This window comes from Bubalus bubalis, chromosome 19 (assembly GCF_019923935.1).
Source record: "Bubalus bubalis isolate 160015118507 breed Murrah chromosome 19, NDDB_SH_1, whole genome shotgun sequence".
NCBI classification, from domain to species: domain Eukaryota; kingdom Metazoa; phylum Chordata; class Mammalia; order Artiodactyla; family Bovidae; genus Bubalus; species Bubalus bubalis.
In genome coordinates, this window is record NC_059175.1 from 38132225 (window position 1) to 38155470 (window position 23246).

General features: G+C 39.0%; 1 protein-coding gene across 4 annotated transcripts in view; it reads right to left on the minus strand.

Annotated features, from left to right (window-relative positions):
• IL7R (interleukin 7 receptor) overlaps nt 1-21589 on the minus strand; it is a 36093-nt gene extending 14504 nt beyond the window's left edge. The window contains exons 1-3 of one of the 4 annotated variants that reach the window (XM_025270614.2): nt 21447-21589; nt 12122-12260; nt 119-276 (exon numbers count right to left, since the gene is read on the minus strand). In XM_025270614.2, the coding sequence (XP_025126399.1) occupies nt 119-276; nt 12122-12171 (208 nt within the window). In that variant the 5' untranslated portion in view covers nt 12172-12260; nt 21447-21589. Of the gene's footprint in view, nt 1-118; nt 277-12121; nt 12383-17085; nt 17246-21446 lie in introns of those variants that run through there. The other 3 variants (XM_006074898.3, XM_025270613.2, XM_044932609.1) reach the window with 3 other exon arrangements.
• Nucleotides 21590-23246: the final 1657 nt, after the last annotated feature.

Genomic DNA, 23246 nt, shown 5'->3' on the forward strand with positions numbered 1-23246 from the left:
ATTGTAAACAGTTTTCATGGTTTGTTCACTTTTAACATCCCAAAACTTTAGACACAGATATCTATCTGTCTTCAGATATCAGAAAAATGACAATATATCCCCATGTACAACTTCTTACCTATCTTGACTATGTTCACTTTTCTGCAAGTCATGTTCTTTTTTTCAAGCTTCACACATATTTTACTGTCTCCAATCAGTAAGAATTTCTTTGTCTTGAGGAAATACCTCTCTTGCAGTTTATTAAAATTCAGGCAATCTACATCCAAAAGCGCCCCACTGTAAAAACAAAAAAGGAATTTGTCTTAATTCAAGTATTACTGTATAGAATGGAATAGTGTCACATCTACATTTCAGTTGTGTGGCTTTAAATTTGTCCATAGAGTAGATCCACATTTGAGAGTTGTTCAGTTCAGTTTAGTTCAGTTGCTCAGTCATGTCTGACTCTTTGTGACCCCATGGGCTGCAGCACACCAGTCCTCCCTGTATATCACCAACTCCCAGAGTTTACTCAAACTCATGTCCATTGAGTCGGTGATGCCATCCAACCACTTCATCCTCTGTCATCCCCTTCTCCTCCTGCCTTCAGTCCTTCCCAGCATCCGGGTCTTTTCAAATGAGTCAGTTCTTTGTATCAGGTGGCCAAAGTATTGGAGTTTCAGCTTTAGCATCAGTCCTTCCAGTGAACACCCAGGACTGGTCTCCTTTAGGATGGACTGGTTGGATCTCCTTGCAGTCCAAGTGTCTCTCAAGAGTCTTCTCCAACACCACAGTTGAAAAGCATCAATTCTTCAGTGCTCAGCTTTCTTTATAGTCAAACTCTTGCATCCATACATGACTACTGGAAAAACCATAGCCTTGATTAGATGGACATTTGTTGACAAAGTAATGTCTCTGCTTTTTAATATGTTGTTTGAGAGAGAGAGAATTAAAGTAAAATAGCTTTTTGCTGCCATTCTAATGTGCTCATTTACTCAAGCTCTAGATGTAAGTGAACCTGAAATAGTCAAACATGTACATGAAAATAATGAAACATTCTTAACTTTTAGACTTGATTATTAGAAGATAAATAGTTTGTTTAGGTGGGAAGCTAATTTCTTTCTTTCTTTCTTTTTTTTTTTTGATGTTCTGCAGAAATATATTGAAAAAAAATAATGCATGTAAAGAAATATTGACAAAAAAGTTTAAATTAATCTAAAGGATTATATACAAGAAACCATATACACTACAGGGATTTCCCTGATGGTCCAGTGGTTAAGAGTCTGTCTTCCAATGCCAGGGATGCAGATTCAGTCCCTGTTGGAGGAACTAGTAATAGGCTCCCACATGCCCTGGGGCAGCTGGACCCTCGTGCCAAAAGTACTGAGGCTGCACATCACAACTAAGGCCCAGTGCAGTCATAAAATAAAATGTGTGTGTGTGTAAATCGCTCAGTCATGTCTGACACTTTGCAACCCCATAGACTGTAGCCCGCCAGGCTCCTCTGTCCGTGGGATTCTCCAGGCAAGAATACTGGAGTGGGTTGCCATTTCCTCCTCCAGGGAATCTTCTTGACCCAGGGATTGAACCCAGGTCTCCCAGATTGCAGGCAGAATCTTTACTGTCTGATCCACCAGGGAAAAACAACCCTGCCCCCCACCTACCCCGCATATAAGTAAATATTAAAAAAATACACTTAATAGGTAATTTTGGAATTTTTATAGGTAATTTTGGCTGAGTTCCACTTTTAATTGATCAGCAAATTGTTAAATCAACTCTTCTCCCTATTCTTCTTGGATTAAATGCTCTAGGAACTGAATTTTGTCACTTCTGTGACCTCCTATTCCCTAAAAGATCAGACTTTCAGGAAATGCAAGAAAAGACAATGTTGCCTACAATGCAGCTCCATCTAAAGCTCCAAATTGTACTCTTTCAAAAAATTCTTCCAGGGATGGAACCCACATCTCCTGTGTCTCCTACACTGCAGGCAAATTCTTTACTACTGAGCCATCAGGGAAGCCTACATGTACACCCTGCTGTATTAAAAATAGACAACCAGCAAGGACTTACAGTATAGCATGTGGAACTCTGCTCAGTGTTATGTGGCAGGCTGGATGGGAGTGGATTTTGGGGAAAATGAATACATATGTATGTAAGACTGAGTCCCTTTGCTGTTTATTACTGAGCTATCACTGTTTATTAATCAGCTAATTATTGAACAAATGTATAACTTTAGTGGAGAAGTGGAAACTAGAAAAGAAAGCAAAATGAAAATACTATAATTGACAAGTACAAATTTAAAGTTTTAAAGGATGGCCTTAATAGCAGATAGAAGATGGCAGAAGCAGAGGTTGGTGAAGTTGAAGATAGATCAATAGAAAATATTCAGTCTGAAACAACAGAAACAAAGTCTTGTTGACCTGTGAGACAATATCAAGGGGAAAAATAAATATGCAATTAGAGTTTCAGAACAAAAAGAGAGAAAGAATTTGGCTGAAAAATACTTAAAGAAATAATATTCCCAAATTTCCAAAATGTTGGAAAGCATATCAACTTCTGGGCTTAAAAAACTCAGCCAATTCAAGCAGAGTAAGTACAAAGGAAACCATACCTAGGTACATCATGGTAAAATGACTGAAAAGCAAAGGCAAATAAATCTTGAAAACATGCAGAGAAGTAGATCACTTCTCATCAGAAATTATGTGACCCAGAAGACATTGGAATAATATATTTAAGACTCTGGAAGGGGGAAAGTTGTCTGCTTTGAATCCTTATAATATAAAATATTCTTCAATAATGAAGGCAAAATAAGGATATTTCTAGCTATATAAAAGTTGAGATAAGTTGTTTTAGGAAGTTCCTTAGACCAAAGGGAAATAATACTAGGTGGAATTTCAGATCTATAGGAAGCAATTGCTGCTGCTCCTGCTAAGTCGCTTCAGTCGTGTCTGACTCTGTGCGACCCCATAGACAGCAGCCCACCAGGCTCCCCTGTCCCCAGGATTCTCCAGGCAAGAACCCTGGAGTGGGTTGCCATTTCCTTCTCCAATGCATGAAAGTGAAAGTGAAGTCGCTCAGTTGTGTCCGACTCTTTGCGATCCCATGGACTGCAGCCCACCAGGCTCCTCCGTAGGTGTACCATAATAAATATAAAAAACACTACCTATTTTCTTTTCATAAATTCTTTAGAGATAAAGATTGTTCAGGACTTCCTTGGCAGTCCAGTGGTTAAGACTCTGTGCTCCCAATGCCAGAGGGACAGGTTCAATCCCTGGTCAGGGAACTAAGATCCTGCATGCCACACAGTGTGACCAAAAAAAAAAAAGAAAAAGATTTTTAGAGAAGGGGATGACAGAGGATGAGATGGCTGGATGGCATCACTGACTCGATGGACGTGAGTCTCAGTGAACTCCGGGAGTTGGTGATGGACAGGGAGGCCTGGCGTGCTGCGATTCATGGGGTGGCAAAGAGTCGGACACGACTGAGTGACTGATCTGATCTGATCTAATCTGATTGTGAAATTAACAATATATATAGATATAAAATATATGACAGTAGTACAGAGGCTAGAAAGTGCTAAGTACAATTGTATTGTTCCAAGTTCCTTATATTTTTCATGAAATGGTATATTAATTCTAAACTCTGATAAGAAATGGTTGAATATTGCAACACCTAATCTAAAAAGAAACAGTGCCCAAATGTGAAAATAAGGAAGACTTAGAATGTTTCAATAGTTCCATTTCTTTCAAAGAAGTTAAATTGATTACTAATAAGTTTTCCTACAAAGAAAATTTTATGTCCAGATAAAACTGGTGAATTCTATCTTAAATGCCAATCTTACACAAATTCTCTCAGAAAATTGAGGAGAAATGAACCTTTCCCAACTTGTTTTATGAAGTTAGCTCAAGTCTGGTACCAAAAGCTGGCAAAAATATTACAGAAAAGAAATTTACAAATTAATATTCCCCATTTAAATGTTAATATATTGATGTTAACACATAATGATAAAGTAGGATGCATTGCAGGAAATCAAGGTAGGGTCAACAATCAAAGATTGATCAATATGATTCACCACATGAACAGAATAAAAAACATAAATAATCTGATCATCTCAGTTGGTGTAGAAAAAGCATATGACAAAATTCAACATCCATTTACAACTAAACTCTCAGTAGACACTTCCTCAATCTGATAAGGGGTATTTCCCTTATCAGACGGTGGCTTAGACGGTAAAGCGTCTGCCTACAATGCGGGAGACCTGGGTTCGATCCCTGGTCAGGAAGATCCCCTGGAGAAGGAAATAGCAAGCCATTCCAGTACTCTTGCCTGGAAAATCCCATGGATGGAGGAACCTGGTAGGCTACAGTCCATGGGGTCGCAAAGAGTCGGACACAACTGAGCGACTTCACTTCACTTATGGTTAAGAACACACTTGGTGGTGAACTAGTTAACAGTTTTCTCCTAAGATAAGGACAAAGCAGGAATATCTATTTTTCCTACTTTTATTCAACAGTATACTGGAGGTTCTAACCAGTGCATAAGGTAAGAGAAACAAATAAAAATAATTAGTTTGGAAAGAAAGAAAATGAAATTTTCTTTATTTTCAGACATGTTTGTTCACATGGAAAACTATAAAGATATTCCAACACAATTACAGGAACTAATATAGTGATTTCATTAAGGTCAGTTTATAAAAGTCAATCTTATTACTATAGACTAGTGTCCAAAAATTGGAAAATAAATTAAAAAAATAACAGCTCCACTTATGATAGCAATGAAACATAAAATGGTTAGAAATAAAATTAATAAAAGATGTTTAAGGCCTTTCCAAAGGAAATTACAAAATATTCCTGAGAGCTATTAAAGGAAATCTAAACAGAGAGCTACATTCATGGATTAGCAAATTGAGTGCTGAAAAGATGAAAGTTTCCCCCAAATTGGTATATATAATTTTAAAAATTGGGGAGCTTATTCTAAAATCTATGTGGAAACACAAAGAACTCAGAATAGCCAAATAACACTGAAAAAAAGTGGAACAAAGATGAAGAACTCAGAGGCTTGATTTCAAACTTACTATAAGGTTATGACCATCAAGACAGCTTAACACTGTCACAAGGATAGAAATATTGATCAATGGAAAATATAATGTTCTGAAATAGACTCAGACATATAAGGTTAATTGATTTTAAATACATGCACCCAATGAATTCAGTGGAAACAAATCTCTTCAGCAGATAGTCCTGGAACAATTGAGCAAATATGTGGAAAATATGAACCTCAATTTCACAAAAATTAATTAGGTATGGAGTATAGTTTTAAATATAAAGACTAAAATTATGAACTGTTTAGAAGAAAACATGAGAAAATATCTTCCTAACTTTGAGGGTAGACATAAATATAGTCATAACACAAAACACTAAATATAAAAAAGAAAAATAAAATAAATTGGGATGCATCAAATGAAAATCTTTTGCTTATTAAAATATGCCATTAATAAAATGAAATGGGAATAGCAGATTCATTGATAACAATTCATTAATAAAATGAAATAGCAGAAAATAGTTGTAGTACATATATCTAACATCATAATTGTATGTAGAGCATATGAAGAATTCACACCCAAGGGACAAATAATTCAATGAAAAAAGACAAAAGTCTAACAGATATTTGCCAAAAGAATATATATAAATGGCCAACAGTACATGAAAAAGTGGTCAACGTTATTTGTCATTTGCAAAATGTAATAAAATCATGAGATACTATTTTAAAGTCAAATATTGTGAATGATGTGCAGTTCTCATACATTGAGAGCAGGAGAGTAGAATGATATAACTACTTTGGAAAACTTGTTGGGCAGTTTCTTATAAAGGTAAATACACATCCACCTAGTGATACAGTAATTCCACTCCGAGGTTTTTACTTCAAAGAAGTGAAAATTTATATTAAACTGATTTGTGAAAGAATGTTAATGATAACTTAAAAAAGAATAACCTCAAACTTGAGAAAACTCAAATGTCCATCAAAAAACAAAGCATTAAAAATTTGTGATAGATTTGTTGGAGTATAGCTGATTAAGGATGTTGTGTTGATTTCAGGTGTACAATGAAGTGATTTGGTTATACATATACATGCATCTAGGGCTTTCCAGTGGCTCAGCAGTAAAGAATCTGCCTGTCAGTGTAAGAGACACGGGTTTGATCCCTGGGTCAGGATGATCCTCTGGAGGAAGTCATTGCAACCCACTCTAGTATTCTTGCCTGGGAAATCCCATGAATAGAGGAGTCTGGGAGCCAGAAAGGACTTAGCAGCTAAACAACAACAAAAACTACAACAACGTACATGTATCTATTCTTTTCCAAATTCTTTCCCACTTAGGTTGTTACATAATATTGAACAGAGTTCCCTGTGCTATACAGTAGGTCTTTGTTGGTTATCCATTTCTTTTTTTAAAAAATTTTTTAAATTTACAATATTTTATTGGTTTTGCCATATATCAACATGAATCCGCCACAGGTATACACGTGTTCCCAATCCTGAACCCTGTATAGTATAGAACAGTCTTTTGGACTCTGTGGGAGAGGGGGAGGGTGGGATGATTTGGGAGAATGGTTATCCTTTTAAAATATAGCAGTGTGTACGTGTCAATCCCAAACTTCCTAACTATCCCTCTCCTCAACCCTTCCTCCCTGCTAACTGTTTATAGAGAGACATTTGCTTAACTTATATATTTAGGTAAAGAAATAAAATATCACAATCTAACTTTGATCAATAATTTGTAAAGATGGATGAGGACAAGAGTAAAAGTTCCAAAAAAAAATCTATGGAATATTTGAACAGTGGAATTAATACTCAGCAATTGGAAAGATGAGCTATGAGATAAGCATAAACATGGATAAATCTCAAAAACATTTTGTTGTGTGAAAGAAGTCAGACAGAAAAGAGGGAGCAGTGTATTATTTCATTTATAAGAACTATCAGAAACCAGCAAAACCAAAGGGTGATAGAATTCAAAACTGTGATTTCTCACAGGAGATGAGAGATTGAAAGGGGACATGATGCGTCCTTCTAGGGTGAAAGGAATTTTCTGCATCTCAACTGAGGTGATGGCAACATGTCATATATGTTTCTCAAAACTCATTTAGTATTTGTACATTTTACCATAGGTAAACTTTATCCCCCAAATGAACTGTAATCAAAAAAGAAAGTAAAATGAAATTAACAAACAACATAAAAATTAAAGAAGTAAAGCAGAGTATGTATTCTCACTGTAAAAATAAACAATGCAGAGTAAAAGGAAAATTACTCATTTCTCGTCTTTTCTTCAACCCCCAGCTTGATTCACATCTCTTGTGATAACCATGGTTACCAGTTTGTTTTCCCTACATGCCCTTTAAAACCAGCCACAGAGTCCTAAAAAGAAGTAAACTGGGTCAAATTGGAAGTGAGGATGGTGGAAGAAAATGGTTGGCTTCTGTGAAGAGAATTCTTCTCATTAATCGGATTTTTTTAGAAAAAAAACATGGAGAGTATATTCTCCAAAGGTCATTTGCTACCCACAATGTAGAATGTGTGTTGTTTTTCTGTGGTCAAATTGGATGTGTGTACACTTTTCTCTGCATATGCATATATAAGCCCTTTCCAGGATCATTCCTGAGCTCTCTAGCAGATGTCTGTGGAGTGTTCAGTTGCAGATCCGTAGCACCTAGGAATGTTTCAGTACTGTTGGACATTTGAGAAGAATCTAAAATGATATTCTCAATTCATTCTTGCTTTTCAAGAAATGTGAGTAATGAGCAACAACAATAAAGCATCACCACATGGCTGTCTTACAAGGCTGCGCTGCTGCTAAGTTGCTTCAGTCGTGTCCAACTCTGCGCGACTCCATAGACGGCAGCCCACCAGGCTCCGCCGTCCCTGGGATTCTCCAAGCAAGAATACTGGAGTGGGTTGCCATTTCCTTCTCCAATGCATGAAAGTGAAAAGTGAAAGTGAAGTCGCTCAGTCGTGTCCGACTCTTAGCGACCCCTCCAGGATGGGCACCCTTTAAGGGCCCTGAGCACTAGGACCTGCTCTTTGTGGAGGAGAAGCCATGACAGGGGACGAGGAGGCAACTGTGGTCTAGAACAGGCAGCCTCATTTCGTGCCACTGACCCTGGCTTCAGGTGACCAGAGGAAACTCAGTGTCTCCCATGAGTGGCTCAACTCGAGTCAATCCAATTCATTTCCATTCACTTAATTAAATTAAAACAACTTACTTGGTGCTAAGTGTGTATTGCTAGGATTAGGAAGGTTCTAGGACTACACTCCCCAACACAATGGCCACAGCCCCTCATGTGGATGTTGAATCTTTGAAATATGGCTTGTCTAAATTGAGATGTGCTCCAAATAGGAAATATCAAATTTTGAAGATGCAGATATTCAAAATACCTCATGAATATTTATGTTCATACTGTTCATATTTTTTGTTCATATAGGTTGAAATGTACTATTTTGGCAATATTACATTAAATAAGACATTATTAAAATTAATTTTCACCTTTTTTTTTTAAACGTGGCTACTAGACAATTTAAATTACATATATCACTCCCACATATGTGGGTCATATTATATTTCTGTTGGATAGAGCTGTTTAGGGTATTTTGGTGGGGAGAAAAAATCACTACAGGTGCCCAAGTAGACCCATAGGCTAGCAAAATTGGCCCCGTGGAGGACATCAACCCTAAAGTACTTACGCAAATTCCTTTTTTCTGAAAATAGAGACTGCTGGGGACCACAGGATTATTCACCTCAATGCCACTTTCCTCAATCTCCCACAAACTTGTGTAGTTTAGTGTTAAACACATTTCTCTTGTTGGTGCAAACAGGCATTTACATGGAAATACTAAAAACAAACCACAGAAGTTATTCCTCATTTGGTCCTAAAAGACAGAATCTTCTTAAAAGTTAGTATGGTTTAGAAAGGACTAGATTAACAACACTTGACAGATATTGCTAGTTAAGTCAGGAATATGAGGTAGCCTGGGTTGGATGTAGCCTGTGATGTTGGTGGTAATTGATGAAAAAAAAAATGACATATTTGAAGTGGTATCTGTAGGTGGCACATGGGAGTGACTGTGGTGCCTTCACGAATGTGGAAATAAAGGGAATACAATTACCTTCTGAGAGCTGCCTGTGAAAATTATGCAAACAACTAAAAAGCAGGGGCCCAAATTTACATGCCTATGGTGTCCACGTGGGTAATAAAAATGAGAACAGTGGGCTAACTTCAGGACTGAGATTTAATTCCCCATCTATAGAAGCCATCAGAATTCTGTTCAGTTGATTTTTGCTGTCTGGGACCAGTATTACCAAGTCTGATTTTCAAAGAGATACCTAGATTTTTAAAGGCTAGCAACTAAATTAAAAAAGAAAATTAACCACTTTGAGATCTGAATCAAATAACTCTGGTTTTATCAATAAAATCAACCAACAGATTTCCTTTGTTTTGCTTCTATATTTACTGAACCTTTGGATCACATGTTTAAATGAATATCCCATGACACAAAATTAAATACCATTTACAGGCACCAACCATCCACTGTGAACGGTTGTTGTGATCAGACTTTAAATGTAATTCTCGGGTCACAGAGCTAGTTATTGGGTTATTGGTTGTATTGATTATTGGGATGACAACTTCCCTGCCTGTTTCTGGAGCTTCAGCTTTGTCACTGCCAGTACCTGGGAGCCGGTCAGGGTGCTGGTGAACAAAAAGTTTCTAGGCCCCCCAGTGAGAATGGATTTATACTGATGTATGATCTACTGCCCTTTCTGTCACCTCCCCTCAAAGACTTGAGCGTGGGATGAATATTTAGGTCACCACAAGAGTTGCATTTATCCATGTAAAGTTGTCACTTGGCATGCTGGTCATTTGCCTCTGTGATTTTGGCTAGTCCATCTCCGAGAGATGGATCCACATGTTGAACATGAAATTATTGGTTTCTAAGTCTGGGAGTCTGGTGGCCAGATCAGGCAGGTGGTAAGTGCTTGTTGGAAAATGACCCTGGTGAGCCCTCTGGGAAACATCTGGTTTCCATCAAAAATCCCACCTGTGTAAAGACTTCAGCAGAACTCAGTTTTCAGTGATTTCCAATTTCTTTCTGTATAAATTTATATTCACAGAAAAAAAGGAAAAGCTTGCATAAAGCAATTTTGGGGGAAAGAAGTCCAAATTTAGCAGCAAATTCAATACTATTTAAGGGGGCTTTAACTTGAGCTACAGCCCCCAGGTGGCCCTAAGTGGTAAAAAAAAAAAAAAAAAAAAAATCCTGCCAATGCAGGAGACATAAGAGATGCAGGTTCGATCCCTGGGTCGAGAAGATCCCCTGGAGGAGAGCACGGCAACCCATTCCAGTATTCTTGTCTGGAGAATCCCAGGAGGAGCCTGGTGGGCTATAGTCCATAGAATCACAAAGAGTCAGGTATGGCTGAAATGACTTAACACACACTTAACTTGAGCTACACGGCTGCTCAGAATCCAGGAGTTGCACGAATCTTCCCCTCAAGGTGTGGCTAACTTTGGGAAAATGACTGCCCTCCAGAAGCATCTCAGCCTACTAAGGGCTTCATACTTACTTTTTAACATGGAAAACATGTCTTAAAACAATCCCTTTCCAATGGAAATATCTGAATCCAACCTAGCAACCCAAACAGAGGCTACGGACAGGTTAAAATATGACAGGCGAAATCAAGAGACCGGTGAAAGGAAGTGGGGAAGTTTGTTCAAGTGGCCAAGGAAGTGGTCAGACACTGTTATGAGTGAAAGTGGACAGAAGGTCAACCCCCGTCTCGCCAAATAAAACCACTGCCGTTTACCACCCAGCTGGCTGGAGAGGCAGAGCAGACCTCTGTGTCAGAGGGGGTTTTGCCCACAAAAATGATGTGCATCTTTTGAATGAGTTGTTCAGCAGCTTTAGTGGAGTGTACTTGTTGCAAAGACTTTGGACATTGTAGGTTCCTCTTCTCTAGATGTATGTTATTCCTGGAAAGCATGTGATAGAAGTGAACTGACAGAGGCAGACTGAGAACACACTATGGCACTCAAGTTCAAGGTCATATTTATCCAAAGATCTTAGCAGGAGACATTGCATGCACAGAGGCAGGGAATTAACATAAGACATGGGATCCAGGGCTTGTCAAGACCATGTATTGTGGGAGATTGGCTGTCTATGGAATATAAGAAGCCCTCTTTTACTACTGGTAGATTTTGACTCATTTTCCTTACTACACAACTAACTAAAATTAGGTCATCTGATATGAATTTGGAAATAGCCACAAGTCAGAATTTCATGACAGAGTATTTTTTTTTTCAAGTGATCAGAGATAGTAACTATTGGCAACAAGAGATGTTTTGTGGAAGAGGGAGAAGATAAGTTCTCTGAGCTCTTTACTAAACTTTCAAATCTGCTAAGAGACTTTCTCTTTCTTTTTACCTTTGTTAGTGGCTCCGTGAAACCCAGAGTCAATTTCTTCCTGTGGATTTTTAGAAAACTGGTATCGGCAACTGGCTGGGAGGCCGTTGGGTCTAGATTCACAGAGTTTTGACTTAGTGCCTCTTTTTCATTACTTATTACATACTGGATATATCATCTAATTAAATAATTGAAGTATTAAATTATTTAACCATCACATCTCCCTATGAGGTGGTATTTAACAGGTGAAGAAACAAAGGAATAGATAAGCTACACAACTTACTCTAGGTTAAAAAGCTAGTTAAGTGCTCGTGTTAGGATCAGAAACCAGGCACCCACCCAGGAGTATGGCTTGAAGACACTAGATTGTTCCATGTTGGGCAAAGAGCCTTTAGGGGAGGAGTGAACCAGGACAATCAGAATTTAAATTCTGCCATGAAGTCAGGAGGGATGTGGGACCTCCCACATCCACACCATCATTTGGCTGTAGCAGTGAGGACCTGAAAGATGAGCTCCTGAGTGTTTCTTTGCTTGAGTCTCTTGGTGAAAGACAAGGACTTTGAGGAAGTTTTTGGAATTTACTCGATTTTAATATTTGATAATTAGCCCCCACACTCTCCTTCGCAGCTGTTGCTGTGCAGTATACGAAAGAGAGATGGAGGATTTCTAAGCACCCATTGAAGGCACCATTCCTCACCATATTTCAAATTCCAGATTGGTGCTGTTGATGTCCGAGTCATCAAACATGCAGGTCAGCAGGTGCTGGAGTCCATCCACTTCCAGCTGACTGTAGCACGAGAATGAGTAGTCATCCAGTTCTGCATCGTCAAAATCTCCTGGCAAGGAACAAACCTACAGATGTGAATGAAGCCAACAAATGCCTCCTTGTGCAATCTGAACTGGTGTTGCTGAAATGGCAGCCTTTCACGGCAGACATGAAGGAGTGGTGACTGTTTGTCTAAAGAAGGAAAGCCCGAGGGCAGAGGCAAGAAATAGGACTTCAAAAATAAATAAATAAATAAATAAAAGCAAACAAAATGACAAAACTCAAACAAAGCTTAATGAGCACAGATTTTTTCCTAATAGAAAAAAGTCATCACAATTGATAAATAGTCTCCAAAGATTTATAAATATCTTGCTATTGGGCAAGTGCATTGGAAATCTAGAATGAGACACTAAATGCATCCTTTCTTTTATATAACGAGTATTTCTTTTGTTAGTCTATACATTTAAATGAGACACTCTATTATTTATGTGCCACCTAATCTAACATTGTACTTTATTACTAATCTTCCTTTATTGCCTCCCAAAAATTGTTTTTGAATGAATGAAAGATGATAGCTATCTTGCAGTGAGAAGTTCACGTATTAAAACAGTAGCTTTCCCTTACCTAAACAGATATCCCACCTAAAAGTCCCATTGATTTTTCCCATTGTGTGAATATCTATTTAAAGCCACTTGTCTTAAGCTACTAACTGAGGCAAAGAGGATCAGAAAAAATTACATCACAGGACTCAGACCTGGTGGAGCTTCCCATGAATCTTAAAGATACTACTTCTGTGCTAGTATATCCTCCTTTTAGAGATATTGTGTTTTATGAATATGAGCAAAATTCTAGAAGCATGTGGGAAACCAGAATTTTTATGCCATTGCTTTTGGAAAGTATTGTCTTTCAGAAATAGTATTTGATTTCTTAAGATAGATTGATGCCCCTAAGATTAAATATATATATTTGTGTGTATATTTAATAGTATTTGATAAAGAAAAATATGTCATCAAAGATACTCCATCTGGGATCTGAGAAAATCCAGAGTAACCAAAGCCATTCTTGGAGAGATTGAGTGTGAGCTATGACTGCTTCAAGGTCCATTGATACTGAAATTACTTTGGCCACTGATACTAGAAAATTGAAGCTCTAGGGGTTGGGGACTCCCTTGGAGAAGGGCATGGCAACCCACTCCAGTATTCTTGCCTGGAGAATCCCCATGGACAGAGGAGCCTGGTGGGGTCGCAAAAAGTCAGACATGACTGAGCTACTAAGCACAATACAACACAGCACTGGCTTTAAATAGGACAGAGAATATACTGAAAATTAAACCCCAACTGAGTATCCTGAAGGCCATGGGATTACAGACAGAACCCTCTTTACTTCAACAACCCAGTAGTTCTTTGTGAAAATTAGTAAAGCTGGTTGTGAGTGAACCAACCAGTTGAGAGAAAGGTCAGTTCAACAAATCTTGAAGAGCCGCACCTAGGTAAGAGCTGCAGGCACTGCTCTTTCTGACTATACCTAGAGTCCATCGAGCTCACAATTCTGCCACCAGCAGACTTCTGATGCTGAGAAAGATCTTAGGCAGGAGGAGAAGGGGATGACAGAGGATGAGATGGTTAGATGGTATCACCCACTTAAAGGACATTAGTTTGAGCAAGCTACAGGAGTTGGTGATGGACAGGGCAGTCTGGCGTGCTGCAGACCATGGGGTCGCAAAGAGTTGGACATGACTAAGTGACTGAACTGAACTGTATTTCAGCTGGACATGGCCCTCTTTTTAATGGCAGTTTTAAATAATGAGGGGCAGTCCACTATTTGGGGCTTCCATGTCAAAATATATTTGCTCCTAATATTACAGAGTGAGGTCCAGTCCCCTAATTGCTGGCACCTTTCTTGATGGAATGATTCTGGGTGGCTTTAGCCTGCCCTTATCTGGCAGTACTCATGCACTCTAAATATTTTCTCTTCCTTAGAATATCTACCAATCTAGTACAATAGAACCTACATTACTCTTTGGATTCAGACATTTGTGGGTCAACTTTGTCTCCAAAACTCTTTAACTCTTAAGGCAGAGAGAGCAGACTTTAGTAGATTCTGGGTATCAACAGAACAAAGCACTCCTGCTACCCTTAGCCATCCAATCTGGCAAAGCAAATTTACTGTATATTCTTATACATTCTATAAAGCAGTGACCACTTACAATAGCCAAGACATGGAAACAATCTAAAGGTCCATTGACAGTTGAATTGATAAAAAACATGTAGTATGTATATATATGTGTATGTGTGTGTGTGTGTGTGTGTGTGTGTGTGTGTGTATATATATATATATATATACATATATATATATAATGGAATATTACTCAGCCATGAAAAAGAATGAAATAATTGGTATTATTTGCTGCAACATGGATGGACGTAGAGACTATCATACTAAGATAAGTAAGTCAGACAGAGAAAAATAAATATCATATGATATTGCTTATATGTAGAATCTAAAAAAAATGATACAAATGAAATTATTTACAAAATAAAAATAGATTCACAGACATAGAAAACAAACTTACCTAATTTACCAAAGGGTGGAAGGTGAGGTGGGAAGCAGATAAATTAGGAGTTTGGGATTAACGTATACATACTACTATATATAACATAGGTAAATAATAAAACCCTACTGTAAAGCACAGGGAACTATACTCAATATCTTGTAATAATCTATAATGCAAAAGAATCTGAAAAAGACATATACATATGTGTGTGTGTGTCTCTCTATATATGTATAACTGAATCACTTTGCTGTATACTTGAAACTAACACAACATTGTAAATTAATGATACTTCCATGAAAGAGAAAAAAGTAGTGGTCATGCAGTTAAAATGGCTTTGTTTTGAGAAATAGCTCATTGGTTGTTTAGCAGGTTCTGAGCTCATTGATTCTGAGCCAAAGTTGCTTTGTAAACAAGGAAAGTCCCCTCAATAACCTGCAAAATTGCATGGCATTTTACAGAAAGAATGTCATATCTGCTCTCAGCTTAATTAAGAGTTATATACACAGTGGTTAAGACCTCCAGCACCAGAGCTGGACAGATGTGGATTTAAATCCTGGCTGTTTCACTGTGTAGCTGTGATCCTTCATCAGATCCTCTCTAAGCTTCAGGGTTCTGATATTTAAATTCGTGTTATTATGAGGAATCACTGAGTACAAAGATCTTGCTTAGAACACAGAAAACACTCAATAAGGGCTAGCTAAGACTATTATCACATTCTTTGAGAAATAAAGAAAAGGTGAAAAAAAAAAAGAATTCTAATTCAAAGGATATACATGAAATCTTTGGGGGTTCCTTTGAAAAAGAGTGTTTTGTCAAAGGTATTATTATGACCACAGCTTTGAAATTACATAGAGCTTATGAACAGTGAGTTTTAAAAAATGCTTACTATAAAAATTAGAATTTTTGAAATATGTATTACAGACAAGACAATGTGGTTTAGAAGTTTTCCTACTGGAAGGGCTTAGTTGATTAAAAGTATAAATGATTTGGATTTTTAAAAAGTATCTTCTCTTGATAACTCTTATGCTTATCAGAGAACTAACTTATCTTTAACAAAGAGCAGTTGATTATTTTGAATTCCTGACACCTCAAACCGAGAAGTATTTTGATGTAATCATGTGGATGGGTGGTTACAGATCTCTTAAAAAATACCCTGAAATTTAAAAAGTTGAAGTGAAAACTCAGCTTTCAATTAGAATCCTTAATTTGTTTTTAAAATAAAATGACCACTGTGTTGGGTAGGGAAGCAGAAGGGATATATTATATTCCAAAGGGTAAGATTTATGTGTTACCTGCCAAGCATCTATTTGTACAGACACAAGACAACATTTACCATGAAATAATTATCATCCCCCACAAAGTGATTCATTCACAGTCACACTATAAAAAATGTCAACCCTCTGACAATTCCATTAATGAAAATATGCTAGGGATTTCCTTCCTTAGTGATTACATGACTTAAGCTATCTAAGCTGAGTCATTAGGCTGACGTGCTTGATATCTTCACTAGGCAAATACTTTTTAAATCTTAAAGTGAAAGCATTTAATTTTCAGGAACAAATTGGTGGTCCAAGTTTCCAGGTGGCTCCTCTGGGCCACTTCACCTTTGCGTAATTTCAGTTGTAATTACAATAGATTTACAAAGTAGACAGCATCTGCCTCTAGGTACTAAGTATTTAAGGATTTTAAAGATAATTATTATATGATGATAAATTCATTGGCTGGATACAGTTAAACATATTTCAAAGAGAATTCATTCAGATCTTACCCCTATTCAGTTATTCACTAAGAATACCACATGATCACACCAAAACTAAAGTATTTTGAAGAAATTTTCAAATATTTGTTAAATGTCTACTATGTTCTAGATACTGGAGTAGGTGCTGAGAAAACAGCAAAGGTAAGTGCAGACAAAGTGGTTGTTTCTAGATATTATTTTATCTTGAAAGTGGTGTTTTTGGAGCCTCCTAAAAAGCTAAAGCAAAACAAAATGAGCTTCTTTTCTTGGCAAGGTAAAGTTACCTTGAAGGTTCTCTAACAAGCATAACCATTGTGTCTCTATGGGTGTTCTTTTTGTAAGATTAGAGGCATCAACAAATATTTAAGATTCACATTGGGAGAGTCAAGTGCATCCCTTGACAATTCTAAGCCTTTATAGGCCACTTGCAGTGTTGGCCCCAGGCCCTCTGTCCTGGTGGTTAGAACAGGCAAAATGGTGGTAAGCCCTCAAATTCCCTTAAATTTAATCCAGTGCCCCATTCCAGTCTATTAGGGATCTGAGCAACTGAAATAGATGCTAGGAATCATCTGAAATCCTGAAGAAAAATCAGAAATGACTCACCATTCTCTGCATAGCCACTTTCTCCAGAAACAGCTTGAAGTAAATAGAAAAGCGTACCCAAAGCAGTACTTAGAAGTGTCATTCTGAGAGAAACAGAGGAGACAGCAAGCGCGTGAGCCTATGCGTAGGAATGAATGAGAGAGAGAGAGAGAGCAACTTAAATCTACAGCTTTAGGACTTTATACTTGTTTAACCACAGGGGGGAAGTAGGGGGGAAGTCTAAACAGAAGAAAAGAAGGCAAGTGCCAGAAACAGGAAGTGTGAGTACAAGTATTGCTGTTGTAAAAGAAGCAGAGGAAAGGAAGGGATGGAGGCTTTCAGAGGCTGGCACCTCTTTGGCATCCCTGGCTGCCCGCAAATGTACTGGCCTTATTTCAGATGGAGGTGGTGAATTCAAATCAAGGCTTGAACTATCTTAGATCCACTTTAAAAGAATCATGAGACAAAAATCTAAACAGACAAAGTTTATCAATTGCTTGTCTGAGTGAGTGTTGCTGTAAAGGAAGATTGTGCACTTAATGAAGCCATTTACTGAGGGTATATTTTAAATTGTCTCCCTCCCATCTCTGAACATACATGATAGAGTTCCACAAGCACTGTCACTTTTCTGTTGTGTTTTTTTGTGTGTGTATTTCTGGTGGTTACTTATGCCTCATCCATCGTAGTAGGCACTTGATAATTATTTGTTTAATGTAGAAGTTGCCAAGCTATGGCCCAGGAGCCAAATTTGGCCCACTACTTTTTCTTGTGGTGGGCTTCCCTGGTGGCTCGGATGGTAAAGAATCAGCCTGCTATGCAGGAGACCTGGGTCCGATCCCTGAGTTGGAAAGATCCCCTGGAGAAGGGAATGGCAAGCCACTCCAGTATTTTTGCCTGGAGAATTCCATGTACAGAGGAGCTTGGTGGGCTACAGTCCGTGGGGTCACAAAGAGTTGGATACGACTGAGCAACTAACACATACACTTGGTCTTGTAAGTAAAGTTGTGTTGATACATGGTTGCTTTGTTATTGTATCATCACAGTAAAGTCACTGAGACAGAAACTGTACATCACACAAAGTGTAAAATCTTCACTGTCTGGCTCTTTACAGAAAAAATCTGCCGACCCTTTGTTTAATGGATTAAACAGTTTTCTCTTTGTATTTAAAATAGGATTCTATTTGTGAAAATCTGATAGCCACACAGCTTTTCAAGAATATAAGGTATATGCATGCCACACTGGTACCAACATATATAGGACAGGATTCTGAGACAATGATAGAAGTCTTTCAGACTCTCCTTAAACTAGTTTGTCCATAAAAATTGTCCTCAACACAGCCTCATGGTTAAAACAGTGATATTTGTCAAGCCTGGCTGTGTGCATGCTAAGTCGCTTCAGCATCCAACTCTTTGCTATGGACTGTAGTCTGCCAGGCTCCTCTGTCCATGGACTTCTCTAGGCAAGAATACTAGAGAGGGTTACCATGCCCTGCTCCAGGGGACCCTCCTGACCCAGGGATCGAACCCACAACTCCTATGTTGCGGGAAGATTCTTTACTGCTGAGTCACCAGGGAAGCCCAAGCCTGGATGACTTCTTAGTAATTGTTGGATGCTCTTCCACATCATTGGTGTTCACAGTCATAGGTAGATAGCAGTTCTGTCATCAACATACTTTTACTTATGTCTGTGGATAATCTAACCTGGATTCTGGCCCTGAAATACCACTGTCTTGATTCACCTTTTTTTTTTTTTTTTTAGAAAAATCCATAAGACTGTGAATATAGGATGACAATTACAGAAATGCTGAATGGACAGTGACATAAACTTCTGTTCAATTCACTGTTATTGAGTAACATCGGTCCTATGAACCTGTAAGAATGCTATGGGAAAGTGGGAAAGTGTTAGTCACTCAGTCGTATCGGACTCTTTGAGGCACCATGGACTGTAACCCGCCAGGCTCCTCTGTCAATGGGACTTTCTAGGCAAGAATACTGGAGTGGCCATTTCTTCCTCCAGGGACTCTTCTCAACCCAGAAATTGAACCCAGGCCGCCTGCATTGCAGGCAGATTCTTTACTTTCTGAGCCACCAGGGAAGCCCCAAGAATGGCTATAGTAACCAAGATGAATAATATCCCTTGTCCCAGTGTAAAACAGTCTTAGAAAGCCACATGAATTAGCTTGTCTTATTGTTACAGGTGGGCTTCCCTGGTGGTTCAGTTAGTAAAGAATCTGCCTGCAATGCAGGAGGCCTGGGTTTGATCCCTGGGTTAGGAAGATCCCCTGGAGAAGGGCATGGCAACCCACTCCAGTATTCTTGCCTGGAGAATCCCCGTGGACAGAGGAGCCTGGCGGGCTACAGTCCATGGGGTCGAAAAGAGTCGGACAAGACTGAGCGACTAAGCACATTATTACAGGTACTGTGGCAAACTCGTAAGAGGTGAAAAGAAGAGGTGGGGCATTTGTGCTAGTCCCTGGAAGCTCCTCTTCAGAGTTGAGGCAGACCCAGTGCCAGACATGGGGAGCCTTGTTCATAACGTCATACAATGGATTACAAATTCAAAGAACATTTTAAAGCAAGAAGCCAACTGAATGGGACACAATCTACCTCCTCCATCTGCTGAGGCCTTCTTTTGACATTTTCCACACATCTTCCATGAAGAGTGACATAAATAAACGGTGACAATTTTGTGCATCAAATGATAATTTGTATTCTCACTTCTGATTTTTCTTTGAATGCTCAGTTAGACAATTATAAGCCTGATTGCATGTTGGGCTGAACATCCTTTCAAGAAAGCTGCAATTATAAATTTCCATGAACTAAGTGTTCAAAGAGAAATCACAAATTATAGCCATCCAGCAACACAGACCTCGTGAACTGCTCACAGGCTGTCACTCCATGGGTGAGTAATTGGGTCATGTCTCTTTAAATTCTCTTGTTTATCATTCAAGTGGACTATCATTTTGATTGTATCTCTTTCCTTTAGTTGTGAAGATGTAAAAGAACAAAGTCAAGACACAATATTTTGGTACAGCATGTGCTAGTTGGCTCAGGGGATTTCCACGGGTATACTTACTCTCTTCGGGTGGGGCAGGAGATGCTGAAGGACCTCAGACAGAAACCTATATTAAATGTGGGGAGCTCAAAGATGAGAAGCTTCACTTGTCCCTCTAGAGATTCTGGGGGAGCAGTGGTGCCTTCCCTACTTTCTTTACCCAGATCTCGCTGCTCCTTTAGAAATTTAAGAAAGCTAAGTTTCTAAGAAACTTAGAAAACCCCTTGCTCCACCTACCACCTAAAAAGAGACATTTACTCTATTTCTTGTCATTATTGGCTATGGGAGAAGTGAAGAGATGAGAACAGCAAAAATGGAAAGATGCTCAGGGCACCGGAGCCTCTGACCATGGAATCAGGATCTGAGCAAGCAGTCCTTTGATGGGGCAGCTTGATTGGAGCCGACATTTTCTCCTTCTCGTCTCTCATCATTTCTTCTCGTCGCGTCCTTTCTCTTCCTTCTTATGTTGTCTTCCTCTAGCTTCTTGAGTTCCCTATGATGTGGTGAATCATAGCAAAGGTGTTTTATTTTTTTCTCAAATACAAGCAGAATAGTGACTTTGTAAGACTCCCAGGATCAGTTGATCCTGTCTCTCCTTTCTTTCTTTTTTTGTGATCGTTCAGACCATTTGTAAAACTGACAAAGCACATGGATAAGATTTTCTTATATTTTCACACTGTAGTAAGTTATATGCCCTTTGTGTATAACTGGTTAGAGTCGTAAAGAGCTCAGAGAACTGACCTTCTAGCAAGATTGAAATTTGTGTTCCAGTTGGAGTGGTGTGCACTCTTGGATTGTTCATTGTTTTTCACTTGGTACAAGTTCCTTTAGGAAATCCCATGTTTTCTCTGTTTCCATGATTAATAAGGATAAAGATGCTCCTGGGAAAATTCAGGCTGAGATCTTAACTTCTTGTTAATCTTCACTATCTCAACTCTTCTTTTATGAACAGAAATTTTATTTCTATCCTTGACAGAAGTTATAGAGTTAGTGGACAGACATCAATGTATTGCCTCTTTCAATACCCTTGGGAAACAACTGTTTCAAGACCAAAAGTATTTCTCTGAGTCAGTTTTTAAATGAAGCCTATAAAATAGCCCCTTAAACACTTAGTAATTTGTCCCAAATGAGAAAAATGTAAAATTCATTCATCTTGAGATTGAATATTAAAGGACAATAAAGTGAAATAACAGCAACAATAGTAATAATAGATAGTACATTGCTATAGAGATATACTGGCTAAAATCTGTTGTTGAAAAAATACTCAAAAAGTCCCCAAAGACATTCTCTGAGATCTGTATTAACCTCCCCCTCTCACTGTCACTTACCTTCTTTGATTAATGATTAGATTTTATCCGTAAGGTGGAAAGCAACCATGGGGCCTGCCTTCTGCCAGAAAAGAGACATCCAGGCCAGCTCAGTAGAGTGACTGGGGAGCCCCGAGCACTATGGGAAAAGAGAAAGGAAAACACCCAAGTGTATCAAGTAGGCGAAGATGGCTGTGGGGAAGTCTCACTTTGCTCCCCTCCTGAGCAAATCCTCTTTAGCATTTATCAGCATGTGCTGAGTCAGGCCCCAGGCTTCTAAGGGGGAGTCCCAGCACTGTGAAGTTTCATTTCCAGGAGTACAATATTTTCCTTGTTGTGGCTCTTCTTTCATTTCCCTTTCCTCCTTACCCCATGTCTTCAGCCTCATGCCTTGCTGTCGCTTGTGTTCTTTCTGGGCAGAGATGACATGCCAGAGCTGTTGTATCTTTACAAGGTTTTAGTCTTTGTCTTTGGAAGCAACAAAAAGGAAATATTGGAGTGCCAGTTGGTCACCCTTTGTTAAAGATGTTTCTGTCAGAAATAGTGTCTGATAGCAGGAGGTGCCCAAATTTCAATAAAAGTGTGAACAAGAGTGTTGAGCCTTCAGGAAAGTGGGACGCTGTCTGGCTATGGCTATAGGCTCTAGAGCTTCCATGGGCAGCTGCCAAGTTGTAGGTCTATCTACAGCCTCTGGTCTCTCCCAGGCCCTTCTGGAGACGGTCCTTGCATGCTCCTACTCATAACTGTCAGGCACAACACCTCTGCTGTGTTTTGGAGAAAAATCAGGATTGACACATCCTAGGCTGTGACTCGTGACCTTGCACAGATTTCTTTGCCTTGGGGTTAGCTCCTACCACCCCACAAAACACTTTTGGATGGACTGCTGTGCTGATGGCCATACCTGCCTCTAAACTCAGGCAACTGGGAGAATTAGCAAGAGCCCTCAATTCTACATCCCATGCTTCACCTATTCTTTTAGATCCCAGCACCTCCAATAACTGCTAGCAGAATAGGCAAAGTCCGCATGAAAAGTGACCCTGACTGATACTATTCATGGAATTGCCACAGAGAGGCAGCACAGTTCCCACATGATGTGACCCTTGGCCAAGTTTTTTAAGGGGTGTTCCTGGTGGCTTAGTGGTAAAGAATCTGCCTACAATACAAGAGGTATAGGAGACCTGGGTTTGATCCTTGGGTTGGGAAGATTCCCTAGAGGAAGACATGGCAACCCACTCCAGTACTCTTGTCTGGAGAACCCCATGGATAAAGGAGCCTGGTGGGCTATAGTACATGGAGTCGCAAAGAATCAGACACAACTGAGTGGCTAACACACTTTTATCTTTAGCTTCAAGAGAAAAGGGAAAATGTAGCCTGCAAAGGGGTAACTATGTCCTCAAGTAAAACTGGAGATTATGTTAGTAAAATGAAGAGGATGAGAATGACTGTTGGGGAAAACAAGTAGCCTGTGCAAGAGCTGTACACTTAGTAGTTTTGCAAAATTGTGCTCGAGGAAGAACACATGTAGTAGTATCTTTCTCCACCTGTGGGATATGGGGTAGGCATCCCATCTTGGGATGAAAGGATTCTAAATGACCTATCAGATGAGTGGGCTTAGATCTGGGCAGGGCAGAGCTTGCACTTGGTCCTTAAGGAAATAAAACTTTTAAGGCTTATATAAGGCCATTTCCTCTAATTTCCAATTTCTGATATCAAGAGACTTCAAAGAGAATCAGAAGTCTAAAGCCAGGGTTCCACATCTGCGTACTCCACGAATCTCCTAAAACTGGAAGTGGTCAAAGGTCTTTTCTTTTGTTAGAATCT